The sequence below is a fragment of the Dermacentor silvarum genome, chromosome 7 (assembly GCF_013339745.2).
Source record: "Dermacentor silvarum isolate Dsil-2018 chromosome 7, BIME_Dsil_1.4, whole genome shotgun sequence".
Lineage (NCBI taxonomy): Eukaryota > Metazoa > Arthropoda > Arachnida > Ixodida > Ixodidae > Dermacentor > Dermacentor silvarum.
Window position 1 is genome coordinate 135,146,023 of NC_051160.1, and position 22,095 is coordinate 135,168,117.

Genomic DNA, 22,095 nt, shown 5'->3' on the forward strand with positions numbered 1-22,095 from the left:
TCTATGGCGTAGACAACGTCCTGAATTTCTACACGAGCAGTGCAAGACGCCAAGGGTCGAACATGCTGAGCACTGGCTGTGCGAAGGGATAGTCCGGACAGAGGCGTCGTGACTTTCCGAAGTAAGCGGCAAAGTGTAGCGTCTATAACACATACGGCTGCTCCTGTGTCCACGAGAGTAGACGCGCGGACACCGTCGACAAACACGTCTATCACATTTAATGGGCTGCAATGAGGACTTGTACACTTAGACGTTTTCGCAGCCCTTGCCTCGTGGACTGCGACTGTTTTCCTCATGCCGAGGGGCGGCACGAGGCCGCATCGGCGATAACGAGCGCCGGCGTGGAGATGGGGAACGGCGGGTGTTCGGCGGCGGGCGGTATGCCGGTGACACTACGGAAGCTGGGTCGTAAGATGGACGGGGCGAACGGTTTGGCATGGATGATGCGACGCTGGGCGGCTGCACACGATTACAGAAACGAACCACGTGACCGGCGTAGCCGCCGGCTAAGCATATAGGCCGGTTGTCAGACGTCCGCCACCGGTTCGCTGTGGCGGGACCCACCCATGTCGGAGCACGCCCTGTATGGAGCGGCTGGTGATATGACAGTATAGCGGGCTGCACTGGTGGCAGAGCCACGACGTCGGCATAAGTGAGGGGCACAGGCGCAGAGAGCGGGTGGGGCCTCGCGACGACTCAAGTGTAGCTGAGCGGTGCTGGTGCCAGAGACTGTTGGGGTGGAGCCACGACCTCGGTACAGCTCAGTGGCACAGGCGCAGGAACATGGTGGCGTTGGTTGGGCATTACATCGGCGATTTCTTGCTCGATGGCGCGGCGGAGCGGACGCACGATAGTCGAAGCGGGCTGTGGCACATGCGGCGGCTGTGCGAAGGGTACCAAGGAGAGATAGCGCGCTACTTCGTCCCGAATGAATGCTTCATTTCCGCAAGCAGAGCGGTCTGGTCGAAGGTGGTAGCCAGACCAGCGATGTGTTCGTCGCGTGACGAAGACCGATGAGTCAATGAGCGCTGCCTGCGTAGATCCTCGTAACTTTGGCATAACGTAACAATCTCCGTGACGGATTGTTGGTTCTTGGCGAAGAGCATGTTGAAAGCGGCGTCCTCGATTCCCTTCATAACGTTTCTGATTCTGTCTGATTCCGACATCGTCGCGTCCACTCGCTTACACAAGTCCAGGATATTTTCGATATAGCTAGTGAAGGACTCTGCTGGCTGTTGGGCTCGTTCGCGCAAGCGGGATTCTGCTCGCACCTTGCGCGCAGCGGGACGACCAAACACAGCTATTAACGAGGTCCTGAACGCGGACCATGTGGGAATTTCCGTCTCGTGGTTGTTGTACCAGAGGCTTGCCACGCCGGCGAGGTAAAAGAGCACGTTGCTTAGTTTCGCGGCATCATCGCATTTATTGACGGCGCTTACTCGCTCGTACGTGGACAGCCAGTCCTCCACGTCGTTGTCGTCTGTGCCGCTGAAAACAGGAGGATCCTTGTGGCGAGGTAGACAAGAGCACACGATGGAGGGTGTAGGAGGCGTTTGCTGGGTCGTCCGCTGAGATGCGTCCTGAGACATGGTTGAAGAGAGGGTACGCGATCGAAGCTGCAGGATGCGTTCGAGCGTAGCACTCTCCACCACTTGTAAAGGAGTTTATTGCACGAAAGCGTTAGGGCTGACCGTTCGATCAGTTCAGGGAACCGCGAGCGCGAGCGGCGTAGTCCGAGCGATGCGCTGGAGAGACTGACCCACTAGACAGCACTGGTAAGGATGCCCCACTGCATCGTCCCTCTTCTTCACTACACTACGTAACAAACTGTTTAGGATCATGCGCCTTCAGAAATCGCAGTTTGGCAGTACAAACACATTGCCGTTTACAGAGTTTCACATGACGGGTTGGATTGCTAGTTCAGCCAGCGGATGAATACGTTGTAGCTTAATGCCACTGAATCACACCGCACACGAGAAAGCCGCAGACAATCTGCTAAGGGCGATATTTTTTGCCGCTGTGCCCCGTCATGGCTGCCTGTGGACTCAATCTGTGACACCCCCCGTTGTGTGAATCCAACATTATGTGCTACACAATTTCATTTTATAGAGCTGTATATGAATGTAATTATGTACAGATGTTGATTCTGAAACTGACTATGCTAACATTATATTTTCTCTGCAAAAAATGTCTACATAGCCAAACTAAATAGCAAAATGCTGCTAATTAGGGTATCTATGACTCAGCCTGATTAGCTACCGTACTGCGAACGTCCGGAAATAATTATGCGTGTTCTATCTCGTTGTCATTGGTGGCAGCACGGTAGCTAAGTGAATCCATTTAGGTTGAAACTGTACCGCAGGAAGATGACGCTTTAACAAACTTGCTGCTCAAACACGCTTCGTACAACAAAGACCACTTTGTAGGTATGTAATTTTTTTAAATACCATCAACACTCTGCTTCACGAATTTGTGGAGCCACACTCATCGTTGACGAGAGGCCAAATATACGCGCAATAATCTCTCAAAACAGTGGCTTACAAATTCTCAAACAATTTTATACCTCACGTCGGTTGTCGAAAAGAGTAGACATGCTTAATTTAACTGTAAGACTGTTTCTGTTCATTAAATGAATTTGCTCAACATTTATTACGTAACCTGTTTTTATGGTTGCCATTGACATTATCTTTCTGTAGAGTATTTGAAAGGGGATTAAAATGGAACGGTAAATAGAAAATTTGATATGGAGAAATTGTTACCTCTGTATGTTTTATCAGTCCTGGTAAAGCAAATAAACTCTGCTTTCCTAAGAAATACTTCATAAAACTATCATATCAGAGCCACAGTGCAGGCGAAATGCTCGATACATTTATACTTACTGTGGTAGCCCTAGCATTGCCACATAGCCAGTGGAAAGCACCTTATTCGAAGCACCGTTGCACCTGTGTTTAACTCTTTGCTACAGCTTTAGATGAGCATAGAAGACTGCTTTTCAGACAGAAGTAAACAGAAGTGCAATGCATATTTTTCAGCTTATATGACGTTTAATATCCCATTTGCACAACCGCGCTTTCCATACCTTGCCATGAATGCCGTGAACGAGACCAGGCTCAACACCGCCAGCTGCATATTTTTTGTATGTGCTTTGCTTCAGCATTTATAACATATATTCTGCTGAAAACTCACTGGAACTACGGGCTCACCGCTCCAATAAAAGAATACGCAAGTGCATAAATTTACACGGGAAGGTCTCTTTCTTTTGGTGCAAAACAATTTATGAAATACTGGGCATGATGACTCTCTACCCTATTAGACCGCACTTATCCGTAGCGTGCTCTCATAGCGAATTTTGGGGAAGGCAGTTTAATGCCTAACTGAAAGAAAATTCGGAGCAGCGTAAGAAAATTACTTAAGATAACGCAAACGTATCGTAGCACCCGGAGAAAATTTTAACGCTTGAAATACGAGTGAGTGCTTGAAGAAATGCTCCCAAAAATTGATGTTTTTCATACCGAAACTGAAATAAACGCCGCAATTATTACTTTCCGGAAGTGACATACCATTTAGACTTCCTATTCGGATGCTTCCCGTGCTGGTATACCTTGCCATACATAGGCCTATCTACCGCGGGCTCACATGCTTCTCCCCCCCCCCCTCACACACACACACACAAACACACCTTTACAACTGGGGAGAGGGGTTGGTGCAAAGTACTCCATGTCTCCTCCCACGTTGGAAAGCCAGAAATGTGACGGGTGGATTCCCCACCAACTTCACTAAACTCTACAGAAAGCCGCTTGAAGTCCTGATAATGGGGGTCTGGCCTCTCCACCAGCGGGCCGCCGAGTCTCTACCACACTAGTAGTTCAGGGAACTCTTCACCGGCATGTATGTAGCACACAGTGCCTATCCGGTTCCAGCTGGTAACTATCCCAATCTCTAAACGTCTGCAGTACTCTTTCAAGACTTTATCTAACCAATCATTCGGTCTAGTTGGTCCGCCAGACTAAAAACCTCAATAGCGCAATTGAGTTTCCCAGTAATTGCAAGACTGCTTTCATTTATTTGGCTACGAAAGGGTTTCTCGCGGTGAAACTAGAGGCAGCACGAAGCGCTCGCGTCTCGCTGACGGCACACTTCAACTCCCCAGCGTTGTGATAGCTTGTGCTCGCTTACAAGGCTGCTTTCGGACTACCAGGAGGAACACCCACGGATCTGATTCTTGCCTTGGAGAGCTACAACACCTTTGAGAATCTGAGGGCCGTGGTCCTCATCTCGCAACGAGGAAGACTAGGCAGGTCGTACGTAGGGAGGTCGTACGTGGCTTACGGTATCAAATCCGCCTGCAATACAGCGATAATAAGCTCGTGCCTTTTTCCGCCAACATCCGAACGGAACTCCACACCGCGCCTATACGGAAAAGCATGAATACCTTTTATCACCGAGCACATCGCGACGCCAGAGCCAGGCAAATCACAGAACGGTACGGAATGGACCTAGATACACTTAACATGGATTCAGCCCGCGGTAGCACACATCGGTTTTCGTTGGCCGCAGTTGGCTGGGCCAACAGGTCAGGTATGTTCACCTGCGCTTCAGACATGACCTCTGATGCTATGCAGGATGCGCTGAGTTTCTCGTTCGAAAGAGTTTCGCCCGAGTTTGCTCGATGGCAGTCAGTAAACCGAGAAAGAATGAAACGCGCAAAACAGCAGGTAAAAAATTGCCCGCATATCTGCTTGCTTCGCTGCAAATGACGTCGAAAGACGATAGTCTTCGGCAGCCCCTGATATGTAACAGCCTCTATTGCGCTTTCCCACCCACCCCCCACGCTTTTCTCCTCCCCCTCAATCATACCATGGTGGGTGCAAAGGGGGTTTTGCAGAATTCAATTCAAGTTTCTCGTGTTATCCCTGGTCTCGCGCCATCTGTTAAGACCTTTTATTACAGTTGGCCTTAAAGCCGGCTACAGATCCGTGGCGTCAGTCGGAAGAAACGCTACGCGTTTCTTCCAAACCATTTCTAACGTGTTGATTTTTCATTTACTAACGTAAAACCAGTCCTAAGTGCATTCTTACTTAAATTAACACTGGGGACCACGATTTTGTACATATATTTAGCCTCAAATAGGCTTGAGGTTTCCTTTGCACTGTTCAATGTTGACGTGTTTGACCCCGTGCCACCAGTGCTAGTAGCGTGGTAGGTTTCAGCCGGGCGGTTGAATCGAGTGACAGACAGACGGAAAAAGTTTTTCGCGCTTAGGTAGTGTCACAAAGACTATCGTGTTTAAAAAAATAGCGACAAAAAGCTGTGTATGACAACAGGGGCGCACCCTGCGCGGCACAGTGCTTCTGCGTTTCAAGCGCTGAAGGCTGCACAATGAAACGCGCCAGCGCCGCGTATTGTTATAAACATATTGACGCATGACAGACACCATATTTAAATGTCGCGCGCAGGCTCATGGGCCCTCTAAGAGTACAACGGCGTATTGGTGAGAACAACAGACGAAGGCGTAATGGCACGTGCATTCGCCGCACGCACTCGCATCATATGTGACCGTTGTCGGTCAACAATAGAAGAGGAAGTAAAGCGCCGCTCGAGGAAAAATAAAAGGAGGCTTCTTGATCCCCTGCTTGGAACGCTGCAGTTATCTCATTTATTTACTCGCCGGGCACAATTTAGTCCACAATAAATAGTTACATCTCAGAATTCCTTGAAAAATTCATTACAATCTTGTTGGGTTTGCTGGGTACTACTTCCAGCCCCATTCGAGTAGAAGAAAGCTGCCCGGAGCCACGCCAACTCGGAACCAGTGAGCTCACGCCTGTCCACCAGCGCACGACGCGTCGCCTCCATGGCGAGTGACAGGAGTTTCCTCTTTTGCCGGAGCCAACTAGAGCAGCAGCAGCAGCAAATACCGAAATGACACCCCAGACCGCCTCAACTTGCATCGTGGTTGATCAGCCGATGACGCCCGAGCCTTTCCACGGCGACACCTTTGAAGACGCCGATGACTGGTTAGAAGGTTTTGAGCACGTTGCTGACTAAAATGGATGGGACGAAGGCCGGAAGCGCCGCAACGTTTACTTCGCGTTGCAAGACTGAACGATCGTGGTTTGAAAATGTTATGAACGAACGCGTGAGTCGCAACGACACGGAACACAAAAGCATTTATTACAAGAAGGACACTGCTTATATAGCTAAGACGGTGACAGGTATCAGCACACTTGGTGATAACAGAAGACAGGCACAAAACTGGCGCACGCTCTCTCGTTGCCCACTGACGTCACTTCGTGTGATTTCACAATCTATCACATCCCTTCCCCCTTAGTCATCGATGCCGTAACGTCGCACTGGGCGGCGTTGGCGAGTGGAGCGCTTGAGAGAACCCACGTTGTGGAGGCGGCAGCAGGCATCTTGCTTCGCTCTCGTCCAGTTGAAGGGTCGATATGGCCGTCCTGAAGTTCCGACCCAGCATGACTTCTGCAGGTGATTTGCCGGTTTCGGAGTGTGGCGTAGAGTGCTTTTTGAACAAAAAACGTGAAACCTTGCATTGTACGGTGCCCTGTCTCTGTTTCCGTAATGAACATTTCAGTTCTCGTACCATCCGCTCCGCCCTTCCGTTACTTGACGGGTGGTAAGGCGCGGTATACGTATAGCGAATGCCATTTCGTTTAAGGAAATCTTGAGTTTCCCTGCTGGAAAAAGCGGTGCCATTATCAGACACAACCAGGTCGGGTAATCCATACGCTGCGAACATCTTGCGGAATTTTTCAATTACCGCAACTGAGTGAAGAGACGGCATAACTTCGACTTCAGCCCAGTTCGAGAGGGCGTCTACCGCCACCAGAAAATGCACGCCTTGGATCGGTCCTGCGAAATCCACGTGGATTCTACTCCAAGGTCGTTCTGGCTTAGTCCAGAAATGCGTTGGTGTCTTTGGTTCACTCGGTCTGTTTACCTGGCACGGCCGGCAGCATCTAACTAGCTCTTCTATCCTTCTGTCCATATGAGGCCACCACACGTACGACCTAGCTATTGCCTTCATGGCCGTCACTCCCGGATGGTTAGCGTGCATAAGACTTAACACTTCTTTCTGCAATGCCTCAGGAATTAATACGCGGCTTCCCCAGAGCACACAGTCGCGATGTACGGACAACTCGTTTTGTCTCACCTCATACGCAGAGTACTCCGGGGCTACTCGCTCGCGTGGCCAACCCTCCAGGATCCATTTCTTCACTTGGGACAGCTTGGGATCACTGCTGGTGTACGCTGCCACTTCTCGTGCGCTCACTGGAGGGTACTCCACAGCTTCCAGTAGGAGTATGTCACCCGGTACTTCAGTCTCCTGTCGGGTTAAGGGAGCCGGCAACCTACTCAGGCAATCTGCGTTTCCATGGTCCTGGGTTTTCCTGTAATCGAGCACGTATTCGTAGGCTGATAACATTAGAGTCCACCGTAACGTGCGAGGCGAAAGAACCGCCGGAATCTGCGTTTTCCGCTGAAAGATTCCTAGCAAGGGCTTGTGATCCGTGAGAATAAGAAAATTTCGCCCACAAAGGTACTGGTGGAAATGTCGCACCCCAAAAACCACGGCAAGAGCTTCACGGTCGATCTGAGCATAATTACGCTCAGCCTTAGATAATGTTCGAGACGCATAGGCCACAGGCTGCTCATTTCCTTCGTTGTCGCGGTCAGACAAAACTGCCCCCACTCCCACAGATGACGCGTCGCATGACAACACTAATGGGGCATCAGGTATAAAATGCACCAGTAACGAGTTAGAGGTCAGCAACTTCTTCAGGCTCTCGAACGCTTCCATGTGCTCTGAACTCCAGTTCCATGGTACGTTGTTATCCAACAACCGATACAATTTTTCAGCTACTTCTGTCCTGCCCTTCAAAAAACGATTATAGAAATTGATCATACCCAAAAAGGCTTGCAGTTCCTTTTTGTTCTTCGGAGCAGGAGCCTGGTGGATGGCCTCAACCTTTGCTTTCGAGGGGTAGATGCCCTTAGCGTCAATTCGTTGCCCCAGAAACTCAAGGCTCTCCTTGAAAAATTCGCACTTCGCCGCTTGAACTCGGAGCCCGGTTTTGGACAATCGGCTGAGGACCTCGGCAAGCATTCGTTCATGTTCCTCGATAGACTCGCTGGCAATCAGGATATCATCCAGATATACCGCTACTTGCGGCATTCCGGCCAGCACCATGTCCATGGTTCTTTGGAACACCCCAGGGGCAACGGACACGCCGAACGGCAGCCGACAAACCCTGTACAGCCCTTGCACGGTATTTATCGTGAGCAACTCCGCTGTTTCTTCATCCACTAATAGTTGCTGATAAGCCTGCGTCAGGTCGAGTTTGGAAAAAACACGCCCCCTTCCTAATCGGGCAAACAGTTCTTTGCTTGTGGGTAACGGGTATACAATACTTTTTACGGACTGGTTCACCGTGCTCCTATAATCTCCGCATATTCGTAGGGAGCCGTCCTTCTTTCGCACCACGACGATTGGCGTTGCCCAGTCTGAATATTGGGTGGGTTTTAGAATTCCCAGTTCCTCCAAGCGATTTAACTCAGCAACTACTTCCTCCTTCATGGCAAACGGAATGCTGCGGCACTTCAGGAACCGGGCTTGGGCGGCCTCCTTTAGTTCGATGTGGATGCGTGGCAGATTTGCGCCTGGAAATGTTTCACTGAACACGTCTGCGAATTTTTCCATTATCGCTTGAGGTCCGACCTTTATGTTATGAAGACCTGTTAGGCTGATTCCCAATGGCTGGAACCAATTTCGGCCCAGTAGAGCGTTCCCGTCGTTCTTCAGTACTAGTAGCGGCAGCTGAAATTTTCGGTCTTTGAACTTCACGGGCACAGACGCTTTTCCCAGCACGTCCAGACCTTCCTTTGTTCAGGTCACCAGTTGCGTGTCGCACTTGTCCAGCTTGATCCGCTTCGCCACTTGCAGCTTCCGAAATTCGTTCATACTGATAATCGACCTGGCCGCTCCAGAATCTACTTCCATCGGCACGATTTCATTTCCGATCTCTACAGTGATGACGTACTTTGGCGTCCCGCTTTTTAATTGGCTGATACTGAACAAATCGTCGTACTCGCCTTTTCGCTGCTTTTTTGTTATCCTCGAGCTGCGCTTCCACCTCCGCTGGCTTTTTACGGCATGCTTTGGCTAAACGCCCCTTTCCGCCGCAGTTGAAACACACCGAATCTTTGTATCTGCAACGCCATCCTGGATGCGCTCCCAAACAGCGGAAACAAACCCTCTGCCTCTCTGGTTGCTTCTTGTTGGCTTCCATTTCTACTTTCGACGTTAACTCTTGCTGGAATTCGGGCTCCTGTGCGTTGCTCCGAATTACTTTTTGCTGCTTGACAGCTGCTTCTGCCGCGATTGCCAATTCATATGCCGTCTCGAACGTCAGATTTTTTTCCGCCAACAAACGTTGTTGAACCACATTGTCCGAGATTCCAAAAACCAACTGGTCACGCAACATTTCCTCTAATGGAAATTTTGTTCCGCCAAATCCACAGTTGTCGGATAACTTGCGCAGAGCAGTGACATAGTCGGCTACGCCCTCCCCTTCTTGCTGGTCTCGTTTAGAAAAGACGTACCTCGCGTATAGTTCAGATGGCTTCGGGTTGACGTGCTTCTTTACTGCATCAACGATGACTTGGTAGTCCACGTTTGGCGGTCGCGACGGCTTCACGAGAGTGGCTATGAGGGAGTACGTCTCTGGGCCACAGCAGCTGAGCAACACCGCTCGCTTGTCCTCATCCGTTGTGAGCTTGCTCGCTGCACAATACAACTCAATGCGCTCGACATACTCCACCCACGACGAGTTTTCACTGAGGTTGAACTCTCGAATGCGACTACCGGCTGCCATGCTGCCGGAAAACCCTGGTGCACGCACGGGTTAGACCGTGCCTCGTCGCCACTGTTATGAACGGACGCGTGAGTCGCAACGACACGGAACACAAAAGCATTTATTGCAAGAAGGACACTGCTTATATAGCTAAGACGGTGACAGGTATCAGCACACTTGGTGATAACAGAAGACAGGTACAAAACTGGCGCACGCTCTCTCGTTGCCCACTGACGTCACTTCGTGTGATTTCACAATCTATCACAGAAAACCATGAAGCTGCCCTCCGGTCGTGGTATGACTTCCGACGGGAGCTGCTGGCTACGTATTCGAGCACAGACTGCAGGGAAAGAGCGGAAGCCGCTTTGCAAGCAAGAAGCCAACAAAACAATAAATGTATGTTGAAGATATGTCCTGCTTATATCGCCGGACCGATTCGAGCATGAGCGAGGACAAGGAGCTTCGGCATCTGATGCGCGGTGTGAAGCAGGAGCTTTTTGCCGGTTTGGTTCAAAGCCCTCCACGCACCCTCACCGAATACTGCTCCGAGGCGACAACTATGTAAAAGAAACTCCAACAGCGAGCGAGGCTCTACAACCGCGATGTGAATGTCACATCGGTGGGTGCAATATCAGCAGTGTTCGGGAACGGCGTCGATGTCTTACGCGAACTCGTAAGATACAGTTGTGGTTCGAGAAGAGCTCCAGAGGCAACCGTTGAACAATGGCCCTACAGCAGTCTCTTCACTGTCAGAAGTGGTTCGCGAAGAAGTGAGACAAGCAGTCCGCGAACACAGCCACAAGCATCGTCGACGGTACGACCAACTCTATCGTACACCGAGGTACTCAGCCAAACGCCCGGACGTACCTTCGTCACGGCAGCTGCCCGTGTACCCGAACCTCGGTTCACGCCGCCTCCGCCTGAAACTATATTCCGGAAGGCTGACATTTGGCGCAGTCATGATGGAATCCCACTGTGCTACCACTGCGGCGAAGCTGGTCATCTGCACCGGATGTGCGAATACCGCAGAGCGGGACTTCGGGTTTTTTCCGCAAACGCTCCTTGCGCCAGGAATGGAGAACGCCCTTTTGAAATCCAGGAGTACCGCACCAAAGCCCACACATTTCACAGCAACATCAACCCCTATCAACAGTGCTGCTGAGGTATCGATCACCAACCGGTGTCCGTCCTCAAGCTCGCCCAGGGCGACGTTCCCAAAGCCCGCGTCGGGAAGACTAATACCGGCGACCTGTGGAGGTAAGGCCGCTGTCGACACAAGAACAGAGCCTCCCGCGCTGATTCCGAAATGTAACGACAGACGCGAGATCAGTTGCGGAAACAGTGACGTTGCTTGCGATCTGTGTGTGTTTATAGACCGCTACGAAATTACTGCTTTAGTAGACACAGGCGCAGACTATTCAGTTATGAGTAAAGAATTGCCAGAAGACTGAAGAAAATGCCGACTGCTTGGAGAGGACCGCAAGTTTGAATCGCCACAGGACACCTTGTAGACCCGGTGGGCAGGTGCACTTCTAGAAGGGGAATACGCGGCTTCACATACGTCGCTCGTTTCATTGTCCTGTGAGAATGCTCAAGAGATTTAATTATTGGAATGAACTTTTTGGAGGCGAACGGTGCAGTAATCAACTTGCAGGAATCTCGTGTGTCGTTCTCAACGAAGCACGCCATCTCGACGTTCGAGTGTGAATAGCAATTTGATGCACTCCGGATCATAGACGACGTTACGACACCCCCAAGATCCAGCATAGCTGTCACCGTAGGAAACAACGTATTCAGTGACTATGAAGGAATAGCAGACAGTAACACTGGGCTCTTACTCGAAAAGGGGATCTGTATGGCCAGAGGTCTTGTTCGGCTGCGTGATGCGTGTTCGAATGTTTTTCTCAGTAATTTTGGGAATGAAGTTCAGCAGGTTGCCAAGGAAACTGACATCGCCGGCCTTAACGACTATGTCCAGATTATGGATTTGAGCACTTCCAAGGCTGCATCACTCAAGCCTGGCAACGCAGACTCCGTACTCGCATCCATCAACATCGAAGCAGCGCTATCACCGACCCAGAAGCAGTAAATAGAAAGCGTTGTACGAGAATTCGCCGCGTGTTTCTCAACGTCACCCAAAGTCCGGAGAACTTCCATCACCAAACACCGTATCATTGTTGACGAAGCTGTGATACCTATTTGCCAGCATCCCTACCGAGTGGCACCGAAGGAGAGAGAGGTCATGAGAAACGAAGTTGAAGAAATGCTTAGAGACGAAGTAATTCAACCGTCGACCAGCCCGTGGGCTTCGCCTGTGGCGCTGGTAAAGAAAAATCATCAGAGCTTGCGCTTCTGCGTAGATTACCTAAAGTTGAATGTCGTCACAAAGCGGGATGTTCATCCACTTCCGAGGATCGATGACACTCTTGATAGACTACGCGAAGTGAAATTCTTTTGTTTTCTCGACCTCAAAAGCGGATACTGGCAGATAGAAGTGGACAAAAGAGATCGCGAGAAGACAGCATTCCGCACACCAGACGGGCTATACGAATTCAAGGTACTTCCGTTCGGCCTGTGTTCCGCACCTGCCACATTTCAGCGGATGATGGACACTGCACTCTCCAGGTTATAGTGGCACTCCTGTCTGGTTTATCTTGATGATGTAATTTTTTCTACCACCTTTGATCAGCATGTTGAACGACTACGGACTCTGCTCAAAGCTATTAGTTCAGTAACGCTGACGATAAAGCCGCAAAATGTCACTTCGGCTTCCATGAGCTCTTTTTCCTCGGCCATGTGATTAGTTCTGAAGGCAACCGTCCTGACCCTGAGAAGACCGCAGCAGTAGAAACGTTTCCTAGTCCAACGGATAAAAAGGCCGTTAGGCGATTCTTAGGACTTTGTGCATATTGCAGACGTTTCGTCAAATATTTTTCGAAGGTTGCCGAGCCACTAATGCGATTGACAAGAGCATGTACCATTCATTTGGCTAAGTGAACAAGAGGATGCTTTCAATGAGCTACGACGCCGACTTCAAGACCACCCGGGTGTTGCGCACTTTGATAGTCGAAGCGGAAACAGACATACACATGGACAGAAGCAATTTCGGGCTTGGTGCAGTCCTCGTTCAGTGGCAAAACGGAGAGGAAAGAATGATTGCATACGCTAGTCGCACTCTTTCGAGGACTAAAGCTAAATACTGAGCTCCGGAAAAAGAATGTCTCGCAGTAATATTGGCCATAGGAAAATTCTGACCACACTTATACGGTAGACCATTCCGTGCAATCAGCGAACATCACTAGTTGTGCTGGCTTGCAATCCCGAAGGATCCATCCGGGCGACTTGCCAGGTGGAGTCTGAGGCTGCAGTCATACGACATAACGGTCGTATACAGATCTGGTCGCAAGCACAGTGATGCTGACTGCTTGTCACGTGCGGTGGTTGGATCTGCTCCTGTGGAAGATGGACACAACTTTCCGTTTCTTGGAGTCGTGACCACATCTGAGATGACCAAACATCAATGGTCTGACGCCGAGATGCTTTTACTCATCAGGCACCTGAAAGGACACCCCGTCCAGGTTCCGCGAGTTTCCAAATGGGGATTATCAATGTATGTTAAGAGAAATAACGTCCTCTACAAAATAAATTTGGAGCACAGCGGAGATAAATTCCTACTCGCCGTTCCCCCAGCCTTCCGATCCGAAACCTTGGAAGCCTGTCACGATGACCCGTCCGCAGGACACCTCGGAGTGAACAGAACATTCGCTCGAATTCATGCCAAGTACTACTGGCCAAAGCTATTGAGTTCGGTGCAGCATAATGTGAGAACATGTCGGGTTTGCCAAAGACACAAAACGCCTCCATTAAAACCCGCAGGCCTCCTTCAACCAATAGAACCCCCAGAAGCACCGTTTGAACAAGTTGGAATGAACTTGCTTGGTCCATTTCCGACATTGTCATCAGGGAAACGATGGATTGTAGTAGCCACTGATTACCTAACCCTACGTACCGCGACAGCCTCTCTAATCAGTGCTATAGCCATTGAAGTGGCTGAATCATTTGTCACCAACGTAGTACTTCGACATGGTGCCCCTGCAGTTATTATAACTGACCGAGGAACTGCATTCACAGCGGGCTTGACGCCGTCTATTATGCAAATGACTCATACCAGTCACGGGAAAACAACTGCCTATCACCCTCAAACAAATGAGTTGGCCAAGCGATTGAGCAGGACGCTGACTGATATGTTGTCAATTTACGTAGACTTAGAGCACCGTACATGGGACAACCATATGCAACATTCGCTTAGAATACCGCATTGCAAGAGACCACTCAAGTGACGCCATTCTAGCTTGTTTTACAGCGTAAGCTGTTATGGGCTCATTCCTATAGCCGTTTCGGGTCGCGATGATGCTGCCGCCGCCCCCACCACGTAATCGCTTTCGCTGGAAATGAGAAAAAAGTACCCGATCTCCGCCGGAACCTAACCCAGGACCGCTGGGCGCCAGTCGGATAATTTACCACTGAGCTACGAAAGCGCTTGTGGTAGAGCACAAAAAAAAACTATAAACGCAGACGCAGATGATCCGAGCCTCCGCCAGTATGTTGGCGCCATCTAGTTAACGTGCAGACGACGAGATGCTATGCAAACGAGGCGCGCAAAAAAAAAACGCGATCCCCAGTGTCCGCAAGTATGGTGGTGCCATCTAGTTAACGTGCCTGCAAACGCATCGTGCGCAGCTCGCCATCGATGCCCGGCGGACAGTTCAGATCGTTCTCGTCAAAACGAGGCGCAGAGACTTTCTCGCGAAGACCCTGGTGTGCGTGGTGCCGAAATTGGAGCTACTCTTCAGCCGCTCCACCAGCTTACGCTGTGACTGTGCTGCGTGAGCCGCGCAGGCCTGTGACCTTTTTGGCCAAGCAGTTACCGCAGCTTTAGAAGCAATGCTGCCGGTAAACAGCAGTGCAGAACAGAACCCTGACATCATCGACTTTAGACAGAGGGCCGAAGAAGCTCGTCAGCTGCCACGACACCGCATTCAACAAAGACAGCGCATTGACGCCAACCGATACAACTTGCGGCGAAGAGAAGTCGAGTATGCACCAGGTGACAGAGTATGGGTGTGGACGCCCGTGCGAACACACGGCCTGTCCGAAAAGCTTCTGCGCCGTTATTTCGGCCCTTACCGAGTATTTCGCCGCATTAGTACCTTAAACTACGAAGTTACGCAAGAAGGACAAGTGAGCTCATAAGGATGCCGACGTCGCACAGAAACTGCGCATGTGGTCAGAATGAAGCCATATTATGACAGGCAGTGCATGTTCCACCAACCACCTCTAATGAGTGCTATATACCACTTTAGTATGGACAACAGCTTGTGAACAATTTCGCCGTTTTACGCATCTGGACGACGCGTTCTTTGAGGGCGAATAATGATGCAAGACAGAAACCATCTTTAAATAACGCGCGCAGGCTCATGCGCCCTCCAAGAGGACAACGGCATATTGGTGAGAAAAACAGACGAAGACGTAATGGCACGGACAATCGCCGCACGCAGTCGCCTCATTCGTGGCCGTAGTCGGTGAACAATAGAAGAAGGGGAAGTGAAGCGCCGCTCGAGAAATAAAGAAAGAAATCTTCTTGATCCCCTGCTTGGAGTGCTGCAGTTATCTTATTTATTTACTTGCCGGGCACAAGTTAGCCCATGAAAAATATTAATATCTCAGAATTCCTTGAACTATTCATTACAATATTATCGTAACTTAGGAATACCGTGACTGTCCCGATGTAAACCTGCATACTTGCTACGCATTTCTCGGGCGCGTCAAGGGCATTCTTCCTGTTTCGGCAGTATCTTTCTATCCTCTGTCGAATGCGGACAGGGTACATGCTGCGCATTCTTGCACCTACACTTTCCCTCAATCGAGTGCTTAAAAAACAACAAATGAAATAACAAACATTTTCTTTCTTAAAGCAAATGTTTTTCGTTTTTTATGCTAAATACTTCTGATGACTATCAGAGATCGAGAGAATGATTGAAGTTTACGCTTTTAGCTGCGAGTGGCGAGAATGAAGCGAATGCTTAAAGTGGATACCATCTAGAGGGTCGCACGCACGAGGGAGTTCATACGGTGAGCAGTTGCGAGGGCCGCAGCAGTTCTATTCTTGATAAAGTCAGTCATGACAATGATCTGACAATTCCCTGTCCGTTAGGGGAATGTCAACACAGCGCCGCGGCATGGCGGTTCACCGCAGGCGCGTCACTGAGGCAAGGCCGCCGTTGATCAACTAAAAACGAAAGTCAAGCGATAGCAACGGCTGTCGCTGCAAAATGGCGGTACAGTATTCTAGTGTGAGTGGTGACACAGTACAGTCAAAATTTGCCAGTTTTACTGTGTGCGCGAAGCCTTCGCGATGCATAGCGAAGAGCTGCTGCCCAGCGACACAATTCATCGCCTGTCATCGCTTTCCCAATGAAGGTGCCTCTGGGCGCATGCACGCAGTATTTGAGTGTGTTGTGCACTCCAAGGAGTTCCTGATTGCCTCTGCTGGGGCTAAAAGCGATCGCAGGTGGATATCGTCACGACACAGCAGTAATCGTATCTTGGCAGGTGAGATCTGTTGTGTGAAGTTATCAAATGAGACTTCGAACCGAGGAAAGTGTTGCCATTGTTACTTAGTGCGCAGGGCTTGTGATAAAGAAATGTCCTTGCACTCGGTATAGAAAATTCTCTGTGGATAAACTCAGTTATGCCTGGGTTTCCGTAGCGAGAGGTACGGTTCATCTTATTGTTTAGCTTCGTTCTCTCTACGGTTACATCTTTATCGTTTAGCTTCGTATGTCTGAGTGTTTAGGTTTGGTTGTTACCTCTCGTTTGGTTATGGTTACATTAAAGACTAGATATTGTTAAAGTGTAACGCATTAATTTTCAAAGTCTTCATCTAGTTGCTTCTCAATTGCCACAAAGACGGTCGGTGAGGTGGGAGGATAAGGGGTTGTCGCCCAGTGACTTGAACATGTTTCGGGTGCTATCCTCATCTGAATCCACTCGCCTGGCCGCCTCGTACTTACAACGCCTCTGGAGGCGTGCGGCTCGTTCTTCCTCCGTCTTCTCGGCTCACTGCCTCCTCTTGGTTTCGCTCCGACGAAAAAGCCTGGCTTCTTTCAGTCTCTCCGACTCACTTTCCATATCTGCTGACGAAACCCAAGGAGCCACCCCTTCAATATATACGATGCAACGCCGGCTCCTCCTCTGTTGCAACGTGGTTTCACCGGCTCCTCCTCTGACGTAATACCAGATGCAAGCGGCGAACGCTTGCCAAACAACTGCGGCGGCGGCGGCGCGTCGCCGCGCCTTGGTAACTCGAGCAGACGACGCCAGGTGGAGCGGCGAGTAGCACTGCCAGCTGCGGCGGTTGCTAGGCAACAGCTCAGCTCGCGGTGCGGTCACCGGCCACAGCGAAACGACTGGAATGCGGCCAATGTAGTTCTCGCTACAAAAGCGAGCGATTCTCGAGGCTGAGAATGTTTGCGGCACTGCAAATGCAATACCAACCACCGGGCAGCCATCACAAACGACAGCTGCGATTCGTTGTCGTTTGAGCACGCTACGCACTCCTCAGCATCGTTGTCCACCGCGTCGCATTGAGGCCTTGGAAGCAGCTAGTGTTATGCTGACAATTATTGGCTGTTGGCTACGTCGCCATAACGAAGGCAATGAAAACATGTTGCGAGGCCATCAGAGCCCGCGAAGACATACGCATAAGCCAGTGGCAGTCGACGTTATTTTGATAGTGGTGCTCAGGAAATCACCGATGACAGCGCGTTGCGCGTGCTTTATTTTGGCTGGTCAAGATTGTTGATGCCTTTCAGCTGAGCACGTCATCGCTGTTGCGGAAAATAAGTTGGGCGTGGCCCAACCATGATGGCTGCGTGCGCAAGTTACATGCCTCGCGCGGGGTGTGACCTATGGTTTTGATTGACGGGCGAACTTGTGCCAAACTCGTACATCGCGAAATACCCTCGAGTTCTACACGAGAACATGGCTGCAGCAGCAACAGCCTGTGTAGTCACATCCAGCGGTAGCAAGCGTCAATATAACCATCTGAACCCATTCACCTACATGACCAACGTTGAGTTTCAACATCATTTTTCCCTTTCTAAAACCTCAGTGCTCTGGCAGTCTGACGAGTTAGGCCAAGACCCTCGTCTGCGGAGATAGCTTGGCGGGCAAAGTACGCTTTTCGAGCATAGATTGGTGTGACTCAGCTGCGGAGGAAGAGTTAGTCGGCTCGTACCGGCTTCAAGCGCTGTGCGCGCATAACGCCCCAGCGCCAGGCCAGGTCCGGCGGCGTCATCGGACTACAGGGGCGCCTGCAATGACCTGGGGTTCAACGTGGACCAACCAACCTGCGAAGGCGAACTGGTCGTATTATATAGGAAGACTACCTCAGAATGGACGCCGGCGTGCCTCCTGCTGCAACAGGTGCCGAAAGTAGCTTTCGCAGTTACCCGGTTCCGCTGCACTGCACGAGCAGAGGCGAATGAACTTACTTCGCCAACAGGGACCGCCTCGGCCGTCCGAACGTCCACTTCTCCAGGCGGCGAGTGATTTGGCTCACGTACAGCGTGAGCGAAAGCGTAGACGTGTGGCTGTTCAAGGAGATGACCGGCGACTTGTTTCCTCTGTCGGAGCAAACGATGGCCGACTGAAGGAATTACGCCTGTGAGGTCGTGAGGCACGAGCTGCTGGCGTGAACTCCACTCGGTGGCCCCGGGAACACACTGGAAGTTGACGAGTGCCTTTCTCGCGGCAAGCGAAAGTACAAGCGAGGCCGCCTGATGAAGGGCGACAAGGTTCCACCGAGCGGCAAAAATTACGGCGGTGTTCCACATCGTGGGCCATGGGTCTTAGGCATGGTCTGCACGACCACAGGGGAGCTGCGAGGTCGACCGACGAGGTGCGGCGATTGAGATTGAGATAGTGTGGGTTTGTATAACATTGACACTATCAAAGTCACTTTACGCAGTGTGTTACTGGCCTCCTGACAGCACTGATAACTTTGTTTCTAACTTGCGTGACAACCCTGCTGCTGTTCGTTATAAGTTCCCTAAAGCTGATATATTCATTCTTGGCGATTCTTGGCGATTTTAATTTCCCGGATATGGATTTTTCCAACTTGACAGGCAATTCGCTTGCATGTAATGACTTTGTCCAGCTCGTCCTTGATTTTTTTTGAGCAACTAGTTCTCCAACCAACGCGCATTACTAACGTCCTAGACCTTGTTCTAACAACAGCACCTAAAAGAGTTAGCGCCATTTCAATCACTGATGAGTTCAGTGACCACTCGCTATTGGAGTTTACAGTTCGTACACCTTCATGCACGTGTAATCTAACAACAAAACGAATATTTGACTATAAAAGAGCAAACTGTAGCGCCATTAACCGTGATTTACAAAGCTTCTCATCAAGATTTATCGCAACATTTTCTCAACGATCGGCCAACAAAAATTTGTGCCTTTTTAAAGAACAACTGCTACGTCTAGCAAATAAACACACCGCAGATCTCATTTCACGCCAATCTGCTCCAAACCATGGTTTAATAAAACTTTGAATACATTAGGAACAAAAAGAAACGTTTATACAGGGCAGCCAAAAGTGTCAACACGCTAGATTGGTGGAATAAACATTAAGCCTGCGAAAAAGCCTACTGAAGTTCTCTTCGCCATGCAAAGCATAAATTCTTTTACGATGACCTCCAATCACCCATAAAAATAATCCTAAGAAGTTCTGTAAAACCATCTCTCCCTCAAAAAGCACTGACACTCCCGTACTGGGGAATAGCACTGGTCTTCCCAAACCGCGAGAGCACTGTGCATCTGTTTTTAACAACTACTTCACTTCAACGTTCACAAAGGAAGACCATTCCGATATTCCAAAGATGGCAGACTTAGATTACCAATATATGACTACTATTACCATAACAGCCGCTGGAATCGCTACTTTGATTAACAATCTCAAATTATTGACTAGTTCCGGATTTGATGGCATTAACACGAAAATCCTAAAGCATACATTAGCCCCCCATCCAGTACCATCCTTAGTTATATATTTCAGCAGTCACTGTCAACAGGGCAGCTGCCGAATGATTGGAAAGTCGACAAAATCAAACCCATCTTCAAGTCAGGTGACAAGAGCGATGTGAGTAATTACCGTCCCATATCACTAACTAGCGTTACCTGCAAGTTGCTAGAACACATCATATTTACTAAAGTCGTTCAGCACTTAGAATATAATAACTTCTTTTTTAAACATCATCAAGGATTCAAAAAAGGCCTTTCATGTGAGATATACCTAATAATTCACTACGGATCTTTTTCAAAATATGGACGACAATGCTCAGACTGACTCAATATTCATAGACTTTTCGAAAGCATTTGATCGCGTTGCTCACATTCGCCTCGTTTATAAACTCTCATGCTTAAACATTGACGATCTAACAATTTCTTGGGTAAGAAACTTTTTGTCTTTGCGAACGCAGTCCACTGTCATTGACCGGTACTCTTCCCGTTTCAGTAACGTAACATCAGGCGTACCTCAGAAAACTGTCCTTACCTTTACTCTTCCTGATTTTCATCAATGTCTTGCCATGTAACATTACATCCAGTGTTTGACTATTCGTAGATGACTGCGTTATCTACAGTAAAATACGCTCCCCCGCTGATCATATCGCTCTTCAGCATGACTTTCAATGTGGCACTATGTGGTGTTTGTATTGGCATATGATCCTCAACACTAACAAATGTAATCTAATGACATTTACTCGCAAAAAATCCTACTAAATTTTCAGTTACTCACTTGGCAATAGTATCGTCGCTCGCACACATTTTACAAGTACCTTGGCATCCTTCTAACACCGAGCCTTTCATGGTAATCCCGCATTGAAAAAATAACGGCTAAAGCATCGCGCACTCTCGGATCTAAAACGTAACCTTCGCAGTGCTCCTTTCGTCACCAGAAAGATAGCCTACCAAACACTTTTGCAACCCCAGGTCGAATTCGCAGCTTCCATATGGTCCCCTCATCTGGCATATCTAATCCACTTTTTCGAGCCGATCGAAAACCACACTGCACTTTTCATTGCCAAAGATTGTAGCTGTCGTTCTCGTTGTCGCTGTTGTTGTCGCTTTCATCTTTGGCATCACGCAGGAATATGTGTCTTTTGCACAAAATCAGGCCAAATGTACATCCATCTACTTTACCACTCGTTCGTCCCTCCCGCACATCTAGACGTCTGCATAATCATATGAGTTTCCAACGCATCTTCGCTCACACCAATGCATTCAAGTCTTCAGCTTTGCCACGTGTCATTGCGCTTAGGAATGGTCTTCCTGGTAACATTGCTGACATTAACGACCCAATAACGTTCAGACGAAATATGAGTGCAATATTTTGCGAGTATTTTGCTAAAAATCTGCGTCTGTTGTAGTTTTGTTCTTCTCAACTTCATTGTTGTGTATTTATGTAAGCGTTTGTACTAAGATTGTTTGCTTTACTGCATACTAGAAAGCTAGCAACTGTTAGTCTACGTTCCTTTCTTTTTATTTTTAATTATTCCGCGTTTTTTGTTTATTATTTGATTTTCATTCTGTTCATACTTATGTAATTGTATTATATGTTTTGGCTCCAAAATTGCTATCTGTACCACCCCCCCCCCACAAGCAATACTCCTTCTGGAGCCTGTGAGGTATATGAAATAATATGTAGCCAATGTGCAACCGGGGACCATAATTCACAGTGACGAATGGGCCACATGTAACTGTATCCATGATTTAGTGGATGCTACCGGGGCGAGCCTCACTCTTCATTGGGAGACAGTCAACCACAGCGTGACATCTGTGGACTCCATCACGGGCGCTGACATACAAAATTATAAATATATTTCCACAAAGTGAAGCGCCACCTCGTCAGTGGTGGGTACAGGGTAATTGCACCGCTGCTGGAGTCTCACCTGACATGGATGTGGTGGCAGTCAATTAAAGGCCACATGCGCTGCAGAGGCTCTTTGCTGCGTTTGTTAGAAGCCATGGATCGCTCCGTACTACCCAGTATGAAGACTCTTTTCTGCTGTTGTTATCCATCGCTCGGTGCTACCTAATATTAAGATGCATCACAATGTAAAACAAAATTAGGCGTCTGAACCTTTGTTTGTATGAG

General features: G+C 49.2%; 2 protein-coding genes across 7 annotated transcripts in view; both read right to left on the minus strand.

The window, feature by feature from the left end:
* The window catches only part of LOC119458466 (cytochrome P450 2C15-like), a 419,645-nt gene that overhangs the window by 239,581 nt on the left and 157,969 nt on the right, over window positions 1–22,095 (minus strand). For 2 of the 4 annotated variants that reach the window (XM_049671223.1, XM_049671227.1), the window contains exon 2: window positions 2,880–2,942. In XM_049671223.1, coding sequence (XP_049527180.1) covers window positions 2,880–2,896 — 17 coding nt within the window. In that variant the 5' untranslated portion in view covers window positions 2,897–2,942. Of the gene's footprint in view, window positions 1–2,879; window positions 2,983–22,095 lie in introns of those variants that run through there. The other 2 variants (XM_049671225.1, XM_049671226.1) reach the window with 2 other exon arrangements.
* The window catches only part of LOC119458469 (cytochrome P450 2B19-like), a 261,264-nt gene that overhangs the window by 81,191 nt on the left and 157,978 nt on the right, over window positions 1–22,095 (minus strand). The window lies entirely within an intron of this gene.